Source organism: Chiloscyllium punctatum, chromosome 23 (genome assembly GCF_047496795.1).
Source record: "Chiloscyllium punctatum isolate Juve2018m chromosome 23, sChiPun1.3, whole genome shotgun sequence".
NCBI classification, from domain to species: Eukaryota; Metazoa; Chordata; class Chondrichthyes; order Orectolobiformes; family Hemiscylliidae; genus Chiloscyllium; species Chiloscyllium punctatum.
The window spans coordinates 88241785-88252092 of NC_092761.1; the positions used below are offsets into that span (position 1 = coordinate 88241785).

At 41.4% G+C, this 10308-nt stretch overlaps 1 protein-coding gene across 2 annotated transcripts in view; it reads right to left on the reverse strand.

Moving 5' to 3' along the window:
- LOC140494229 (coatomer subunit delta) overlaps window positions 1-3944 on the reverse strand; it is a 45085-nt gene extending 41141 nt beyond the window's left edge. For both annotated transcript variants that reach the window (XM_072593446.1, XM_072593445.1), the window contains exon 1: window positions 3800-3944. In XM_072593446.1, the coding sequence (XP_072449547.1) occupies window positions 3800-3802 (3 nt within the window). In that variant the 5' untranslated portion in view covers window positions 3803-3944. The remainder of the gene's footprint in view (window positions 1-3799) is intronic.
- Between the last annotated feature and the right edge of the window lie 6364 nt (window positions 3945-10308).

Sequence of the window (10308 nt, forward strand, 5' to 3'; positions counted from 1 at the left end):
ACATGGTGTAGGTTTGCAAGGGCCTGAAATCATATCCAAGTCCAACCCATGTCCAATTCTATGATTATTACACATTCACAGGCACTTTATAGTCCAGGTCAATAAATATCTAACAGCAAGCACCAGTGGCTTTTCAGTCCACGATTGTGAATTTGGCCAATTGCTGTTTTGCCCGAGGTAAGTTTAGTCAGTAGAAACCTGGAGTCAAACTGGAAACTCTATGGCTAATATCACAGCAAATCTGCTACACACTGAACAACTCACCAGGGAGTCAACTTAAAGAAAAAGGATAACATTTGATAAAGAACACTACAGTTTTGAATTGCCATTTAACAGCAGTACATCACCAACATGTAGCTTTCTAAAACTCAACACACAATCTGCATATCTTTGTAGCAGAAAAAAGTGTTGCTGGAAAAGCGCAGCAGGTCAGGCAGCATCCAAGGAGCAGGAGAGTCGACGTTTCGGGCATAAGTCCCTCTTCAGGAATGATGTGTCAAGCAGGGTAAGATAAAAGGTAGGGAGGGGGGACTTGGGGGAGGGGGTGTTGGGAATGCAATAGGTGGAAGGAGGTTAAGGGGAGGGTGATAGGCCGGGGAGGGGGTGGGGGCGGAGAGGTCAGGAAGAAGATCACAGGTCAAGAAGGTGGTGCAGAGGCAGAGGGTTGGGACTGAGATAAAGTGGGGGGAGGGGAAATGAGGAAGCTATAGAAATCTGCATTCATCCCGTATGGTTGGAGGGTTCCTAGGTGGAAGATGAGGCGCTCTTCCTCCAGGCGTCGTGTTGCCATGGTCTGGCGATGGAGGCGGCCAAGGACCTGCATGTCCTTGGCGGAGTGGGAGGGGGAGTTGAAGTGTTCAGCCATGGGGCGGTTGGGTTGGTTGGTGCGGGTGTCCCAGGGATGTTCTCTGAAACGTTCCGCAAGTAGGCGGCCTGTCTCCCCGATGTAGAGGAGGCCACATCAGGAGCAGCAAATGATGTGTGTGGAGGTGCAGGTGAATTTGTGATGGATATGGAAGGATCCCTTGGGGCCTTGGAGGGAAGTGAGGGGGAGGTGTGGGCGCAAGTTTTGCATTTCTTGCTGTTGCAGGGGAAGGTGCCGGGAATGGAGGTTGAGTTGGTGGGGGGTGTGGACCTGACAAGGGAATCGCGGAGGGAGTGGTCTTTCTGGAACGCTGATAGGGGAAGGGAGGGAAATATATCCTTGGTGGTGGGGTCTGTTTGGAGGTGGCAAAAATGACGAAGGATGATACGATGTATCTCGAGGTTGGTGGGGTGGTAGGTGAGGACCAGTGGGGTTCTGTCCTGGTGGCGAGTGGAGGGGTAGGGTTCAAGGGCAGAGGAGCAGAAAGTGGAGGAGATGCAGTGGAGAGCATCGTCAACCATGTATGAGGGGCAATTGCGGTCTTTGAAGGAGGAGGCCATCTGGGTTGTTTGGTATTGGAATTGATCCTCCTGGGAGCAGATGCGGCGGAGGCGAAGGTATTGGGAATATGTGATGGCGTTTTTACAGGGGGCAGGGTGGGAGGTGGTGTAATCTAGGTAGCTATGGGAGTCGGTCGGTTTATAGCAAACGTCCGTGTTGAGTCGGTCGCCCAAGATAAAATGGAGGGGTCTAGGAAGGGGAGGGAGGAGTCTGAGACGGTCCAGGTAAATTTGAGGTCGGGGTGGAAGGTGTTAGTAAAGTGGATGAACTGTTCAACCTCCTCGTGGGAGCACGAGGTAGCGCCAATACAGTCATCGAAGTAACAGAGGAAAAGATGGGGGGTGGTGCCAGTGTAGCTGCGGAAGATGGACTGTTCCACATATCCTACGAAGAGGCAGGCATAGCTGGGGACCATGCGGGTGCCCATGGCTACTCCTTTGGTTTGGAGGAAGTAGGAGAATTGGAAAGAGAAGTTGTTCAGAGTGAGGACCAGTTCAGTCAGTCGAAGGAGGGCGTCAGAGGAAGGGTACTGGTTGGTTCAGCGGGAAAGGAAGAAGCAGAGGGCTTTGAGGCCTTCGTGATGGGGGATGGAGGTGTATAGGGACTGGATGTCCATGGTGAAGATAAGGAATTGGGGGCCAGGGAAGCAAAAATCATGGAGGACGTGGGTGGTGTCCCGAACGTAGGTTGGGGAGTTCTTGGACTAAGGGGGACAGGACCGTGTCGAGGTATGCAGAGATGAGTTCAGTGGGGCAGGAGCAAGCTGAGACAATGGGTCGGCCGGGGCAGTCAGGTTTGTGGATTTTGGGCAGGAGGTAGACAAGGGCGGTGCGGGGTTGTGGGACTATGAGGCGGAGGATGGGAGATCCCCTGAGGTGATGAGGTTATGGGTGGTCTGGGAGATCCCACTTCCTCCAAACCAAAGGAGTAGCCATGGGTACCCGCATGGGCCCCAGCTATGCCTGCCTCTTTGTCAGATGTGGGAACAGTCCATCTTCCACAGCTACACTGGCACCATCCCCCCACCTTTTCCTCTGCTACATTGATAACTGTATTGGCGCTACCTTGTGCTCCCAAGAGGAGGTTGAACAGTTCATCCACTTTACTAACACCTTCCAGCCCGACCTCAAATTTACCTGTTCCAAACAGCAACACTGTTCTATCTTTCTAAAGTAAGAAAACAATTTCAGCCTGAAAATTTTAAGATCAAAATTGTTGCTACTAATCAATACACAAGTATTGAAATGACATTTACAAGCCCTAAAATTTTGCACACGTTTCACAAAAAGTGATCACATTTCCAAAGGTTTGGATTTTTCAGTTGACAAAGAGGTGGAACCCAAAGTTTAACTTTCCCTGCAGTACTGTACCCTCAAAAAAAATGTATAACTGAAAACAAGTTGAAGACAATGAGGGCCTCATTGTCTTAATGACAACAACTTAAAAACTCAAAGTTCACCTACTGTACTTCAGACTAACTCTCAAACTGATGCTTATGTACACAAACACATAGGAAAAGTTATGGTGTCTTTTGAAAAAAAAAAGTCTATTTTAAACCTCAACTTGAATCATTCTCAAATAAGATGAGCTACTAACACTGTTCAATCCTGGGCCGTTGCATATGAAGTGATGATGTGTCACATCTAGATGGTAGGAAAAAAAATGTGACAGGCCATCCCTACACTAAAACACTAAAGGGTAAGGGGTATGAAACAGACTAACAAGAAAGGAGAGAAAGGGTGAATGCTTGAAATTAGATATTGTTGGAAATACAAAAACTATTTTAAACTCAGGATCATTTGAAAAGGCTCTGACAAAAGGGTCTCCAAATAAGACTTCGATTCCTTGACTACCTAACGAAGGAAATGTTCTGTTTGTTTATTTATAGTCACCCTCAGGATCACACAAGATTGAGTGGTTTGATGGAGAATGGCAAATGAGCAAAGACGTTTCGGCAAATGATAAGTTTCAGCTAACCCATTCCGAAAGGCAGTCTGATGTTATGGGTTGCAGGGAGCCATGTCGCATTGGTTTCACTGTCGATTGAGATCCACTCACAGTATTTAACAACAGTACCTTTCGTTAAAAGGGGGAAGAGGCCAGCTCTGCTCTGGGTTTAGTCCAGTTTCGCTGCGATAGCAGCCACGCCGTCGTTTAAAGGCCAGTGCCGAGGTTAATTCAATGAGATAGTTTGTGGGAAGGGGGCGGGCAGGGCAGTGGGGACCTGGGGGGGGGGGGGGGGGCGATGCAGAATGGGACGGAGCTCTCAGGAAAGCTCTTTGTGGCCCCCTGCGGCCTACCCTGGGCAGGCCCAGCCCGACCGCCAGAAGAGGAGGAGGAGGGCGAAAGACACACAGCTTCTCCCTTTCTTACCATCTTCGCGTCCACCGTAGGCCTCTCCTTCTGCCGCCCGCTGCTGTCGTTGCTCTGGCTGTGAGGAGATTGTCGCCGGGCAGCCGAGAGCGGACAAACCGAACCTGCGGCGATCCCAGCGCCGGCAAGATGGCGGCAGCGGCCACGTCTCCAACCGGAAGTGAGGGGCCCGCCGGGGTCAAAGGGCACTGGCACCTCCCCATTCATGAAGTCCCAGAGTAGAAGCAGTACTGTATCCCCCCAAATTATGTACCATTTACTGTGTATCCCTAAGAATTATATACCAATCAACTGTTTCCCCAAACATTCGCTGTGCATCCCCAAGAATTATATAGAAGTCACTCTGTATCCCCAAGAGTTAAATATCATTCACACTTCATCCCCCAAGAATTATATACCATTCACTGTGCATCCCCAAGAATTATATACCATTCAAACTGTATCCCCAAGAATTATATAGCATTCACTCTGTATCCCCAAGAGTTAAATATCATTCACACTTTATCCCCCAAGAATTATATACCATTCACTGTGCATCCCCAAGAATTATATACCATTCAAACTGTATCCCCAAGAATTATATAGCATTCATTCTGTATCCCCAAGAGTTAAATATCATTCACACTTTATCCCCCAAGAATTATATACCATTCAAACTGTATCCCCAAGAATTATATACCATTCAAACTGTATCTCCAAGAGTTAAATATCATTCACACTTTATCCCCCAAGTATTATATACCATTCACTGTGCATCCCCAAGAATTATATACCATTCAAACTGTATCCCCAAGAATTATATAGCATTCACTCTGTATCCCCAAGAGTTAAATATCATTCACACTTTATCCCCCAAGAATTATATACCATTCACTGTGCATCCCCAAGAATTATATACCATTCAAACTGTATCTCCAAGAGTTAAATATCATTCACACTTTATCCCCCAAGAATTATATACCATTCAAACTGTATCTCCAAGAGTTAAATATCATTCACACTTTATCCCCCAAGAATTATATACCATTCAAACTGTATCCCCAAGAATTATATACCATTCAAACTGTATCTCCAAGAGTTAAATATCATTCACACTTTATCCCCCAAGTATTATATACCATTCACTGTGCATCCCCAAGAATTATATACCATTCAAACTGTATCCCCAAGAATTATATACCATTCAAACTGTATCTCCAAGAGTTAAATATCATTCACACTTTATCCCCCAAGTATTATATACTATTCACTGTGCATCCCCAAGAATTATATACCATTCAAACTGTATCCCCAAGAATTATATAGCATTCACTCTGTATCCCCAAGAGTTAAATATCATTCACACTTTATCCCCCAAGAATTATATACCATTCACTGTGCATCCCCAAGAATTATATACCATTCAAACTGTATCTCCAAGAGTTAAATATCATTCACACTTTATCCCCCAAGAATTATATACCATTCAAACTGTATCCCCAAGAATTATATACCATTCAAACTGTATCCCCAAGAATTATATAGCATTCACTCTGTATCCCCAAGAGTTATATATAATTCATACTATATGCCCAACAATTATATATCATTCATACTGTACCTCCAAGAATTCTATCATTTTCACTGTATCCCCAAGAATTATACACCATTCAGCCTGTGCCCTAAGAATTCCATACCATTCACTTTGTATCCCCAATAATATATACTATTCATTCTGTGTCTGAGAATTCTATACCATTCACACTGTATCATCAATAATATGTACCATTCACCATGTCCCCAAGAATTCTATACCATTTAATTTGTATCTCCAAGAATCATATACCATTCACACTGTATCCCCATTAATATTTACCATTCACACTGTATGCCCAATAATTATATATAATTCATACTGTACCTCCAAGAATTCTATCATTTTCACTGTATCCCCAAGAATTATACACCATTCACTGTATCCCCAATAATTATACACAGTCACACTGTATCCCCAATAATTATATATCATTCAGTGTTCCCAATAATATTCACCATTCACACTGTATCCCCAAGAATTATATATCATTCAAACTGTATTCCCAAGAATATGACCATTCACCTTGTATCCCCAAGAATTATACACCATTCACACTGTATCCCCAAGAAATATATACCATTCACACTGTATCCCCAATTATATACCATTCACTCTGTATCCCCAAGAATTCTACATCCTTCACTCTGTATCCCCAATAACATATATCATTTACACCATATCCCCAAGAATTATATACCATTCACTCTGTATCCTAATATTATTTACCAATCACACTGTATCCCCAATAGTACATACCATTCAGCCTGTGCCCTAAGAATTCTATACCATTCACTTTGTATCCCCAATAATATATACTATTCATTCTGTGTCTGAGAATTCTATACTGTTCACACTGTATCCTCAATAATATGTACCATTCACCATGCCCCCAAGAATTCTATACCATTTAATTTGTATCTCCAAGAATCATATACCATTCACACTGTATCCCCATTAATATTTATCATTCACACTGTATGCCCAATAATTATATCCATTCACACTGTATCCCCCAAAATTATATACCACTCACAATGTATCCCCAAAAGTGCAATACCATTCACTTCATCTCCCCAATAATTACATATCATCCATTCTGTATCCCCAATAATTCAATACTATTCACTCTATATCACCAATAATTCAATATCATTTACACTTTATCCGTAATAATTGCATACCATTTATGCTTTAGCCCCAATAATTCAATATCATTTACATTGCAGCATTATATTCCCAATAATTACATACCATTCACTCAGTAATGCTGATTCTCTATAAACTTTGAGTGGTGGGGATTGCACAATTCTAATGTGACTGGATTAGTAAGCCAGAACCCCAGAGTGTGTTCTATAGACATCAGTTTAAATCTGAACATGGCAGATGGTAACATTTTAATTAAATTTAAAAGTCTGAATGCAAAACTAGTCTTATGATGACCATGTAACCATTGTTAATGCCTGTTAAATCTCATTTAGGAAAGAAAATCTATCATCCTAACCTGACATCAGAGCCACAGTAATGCAGTTGACTCTCAACTGCTCCCTGAGTGATTACAGATGGGTTATAAACAATTGCTCAGCCATTGATGCCCTAAATGAATAAAAAAAAAGTGTACAAGTAATTTTAATGCATGGGGTGAGGAAAGAGATGCTTTGTGCAACTATTTAGTTGTGTTACCCATAAATCTGATTTTTGGTAAAATTCAATCCATTGGAAGTTCAAATAAAACTAAGTAAACTTTGCAATATTTACTTTCTGATTTAAAAAAAAATCCTTTTCCAATGCAAAAATTGGATTTTAAAGATGTGTAGAAAATGCACACTGTGAAGTAACAACTTTGAAGAAGATGCAATATTCCATAAAGTTTCCAATAAGTGCCTTGTAATTTCATTTTTAAAATGGAAAACTTTATCCAAACTGGCAAACTGAAATTTAAAAGAAAATAGAAAACTCGCCACTGTCAAATTAAACATTATAATAAACTTAGTGAAAGTTTACAACATGTATTTATTTGTGGTTCAAAATCAAAATCAAATGCTTTGCCAAGAGTGTGAATCTGAGTTGTTTCTGATAAAAAAACAGGAGTGTACATTGTCAGGTCAGAGCATGGAAAGGAGGGTTAATACCCTTGCATTCTCAATCAGATACAATCTACAATAAAAACAGAAAACATTAAACCAAATTTGAAAGTAAACAGTTAACTTTGAGTGTAACCTGAGATCTCCTGTGCACAAATTCTTATTTATCCTCTGGGAGCTGGAAAACTCATCTGACTTGTAAGTGTGATATTCCTATTGGATTAAATAAACGTCAATACACAAACAGGCCATTTGGCTCAGCCAGTCATTGTGAAGGTTTATTATTAAACAAGCAGCAGCGCTCCATGTGCTCATCTGTTTCTCCTATCCTGTTATTTATTCTCTTATCCTTCAACTACCTAACTAAGCAATTCTTGACATGCTGTTGATGTCAATCCTTAAATTTTGTAGTGCATTCCAGACCTTCATAATGCTCAACCTGAAAAAGGGTTCTACTGCTTTCTGTTAATTTTAACTTTTTTTTGTTCCCTCAGTCTCAATCTCTCAATTACTGGAAATAAATCTGTCTTTAATTTTACAAAATTTGCTAGATTCAGGTGTTTCCCATTAGTTTGGAAGATAATGAATGTAACTCCTTTATTCAAAAAAAAAGATGTAAACAGAAGCAGGAAACTGCAGGTAAGTTTGTTTAACATCTGTCAGAGGGAAAATGTTTGGACCTATTCTCAAACAGCAGTGCATTTAGAATGACTCAAAATTATCAGAGTCGACATGGTCATGAGGAAGGGAAATCATGTTTGTTGCAGTTCTTTGAAGAAGTAAAGGGTAGGCAAAGGCTTAGTACTGGATTAGGGGTGCTGGAAGAGCACAGCAGTTCAGGCAGCATCCAACGAGCAGCGAAATCGACGTTTCAGACAAAAGCCCTTCATCAGGAATAAGTGGCATTATCAATGGGCTGTAAATCCAGAGACCCAGGGAATATCGTGAGAACTCTGATTTGAATCCTGCTATGGCAAATGGCGGGATTTGAATTCAACAAATACCTGGAATTAAGAGTTTAATGATGACCATGAATCTATTGTCTATATTCAAGAAAATCCCATCCCAAATGTCCCATACGAAAGGAAACTGCCATCTTTACCTGGTCTGGCCTACACATGACTCCAGACCCACAGCAATTTGGATGACTCTTAACTGCCCTCTGGGCAATTAGAGATGGGTAATAAATGCTGGCCTAACCAGTGATGCCTGCATTCCGTGAATGAATTTTAAAAAGTAACTATGTCATGTGGGAATAAATGGAACCAGTGTATTTAGATTTCAGACATTGTATAGGATGTCATGCCAAAGGTTACAACAAAATTAAAAGTTCATGGTGTTGGGGATAACATGTGGCACAGATAGAACATTGGCAAAAGCAGAAAGTAGACATGAATCGGCCATTTTCTGGTTGGCAAGGTGTAACAAGTAATGTGTCACAGTTAACAGTACTGGGGCAACATTTTACAATTTTTATAAATGACATGTATGAAGAGATGGTATAGTTGCTAAATTTGCTGATGACACAGTTAGGCCAAAAATTTGGGAAGGTAAGGAAGGCATGAAGGGATAGATCAGTAAATTAAGTGAACGGGCAAAGATGTGGCTTATTGAGTATGAATTAAGAAAATATTAAATTGTGTATTTGGGCAGGAAGAATTAAAAGTAAATACATTATCTAAATGGTGAAAGATTGCAGAGCTCTGAGATGCAGAGAGATCCAAATGTGTCTGTGTGTGAATTGAAGAAAGTTTGTATGCAGGAACAGCACAGGTAATTGGAAAAGCTAGTAGAATATTATTGTTTATTGAGCATGGAATGAAATGCAAAACTAGGGAGATTACGCTTCAGTTTTAAAGAGCAATGGTGAGACCACATCAGGAATACTGTGCACAATATTGGCTACTTTGTTCAAGAAAGGATGTTAGTGTATTGTAACTAACTAAGAAAAGATGTATTTGACTAATATTTGGAATTGTTTTGTGACAAAAAGATGGATACGCTACACTCATATCCACTGCACTGAGAGGCAACTTGATTAAAAATATGCAGGATCTTGAGAGGTCTTGTCAATGTGGAGAAACCCTTTTGGAGAATTTACAACCAGGGGATTACAGTTTAGGCATCACTCATTTAAAACCGAGATTAGGTCAATTCTTTTCTCTCAGAGGGTCATGAGTCTTTGGAACTTTCCTCCTCAAAAGGCAGTGGAAACAGAGTCCATGAATATTTTTCAGGCAATGATAGATTCTTGGTAAGCAGGGGAAAGGTTATCAGGAGCTGAGAGTCTGGAGTTCAGGTTACAATCACATCAGCCAATATCTTCTCACATGGAGCAGATTGAAGGGGTCGAATGGCCAAATCCTGCTTCTAACTTAACTGTTTGTTTTAAGTTTGGAAGTTTATATCTCTATTGTACAATCCCTTCTTGATTTTAAATAACAAATCTCAACATATGTTCCCTATTCTAAGGAAAACCAGCCCCAATTTTCAATTATTTTACTGTGTTTGCATTTCCTTAGACCTTGCAGTATGTGGCAAGGCTTACACGATACAATGGGTTAAAAGTAAAGTTAAGTAGATTCACTGGCAACAATGCATCCATCCCTGATGAACTCAAAGCATTTCATGCTCATTTTGAACAGAACATCAATGAAATGATGTCACCTGCTCCGACAGCCTTGGGTGCCCTTGTACCCATGGTCACTGCCGCAGACGCCAAATCGGCCTTCTTGAGAGTGAACCCAAGGAAAGCAACTGAACTGGATGGAGTCCCCAACCATGCACTTAGATCCCATGCAGACCAGCTGGCAGGAGTATTTGCAGACATCTCTAACCTCTCCATACTCAAA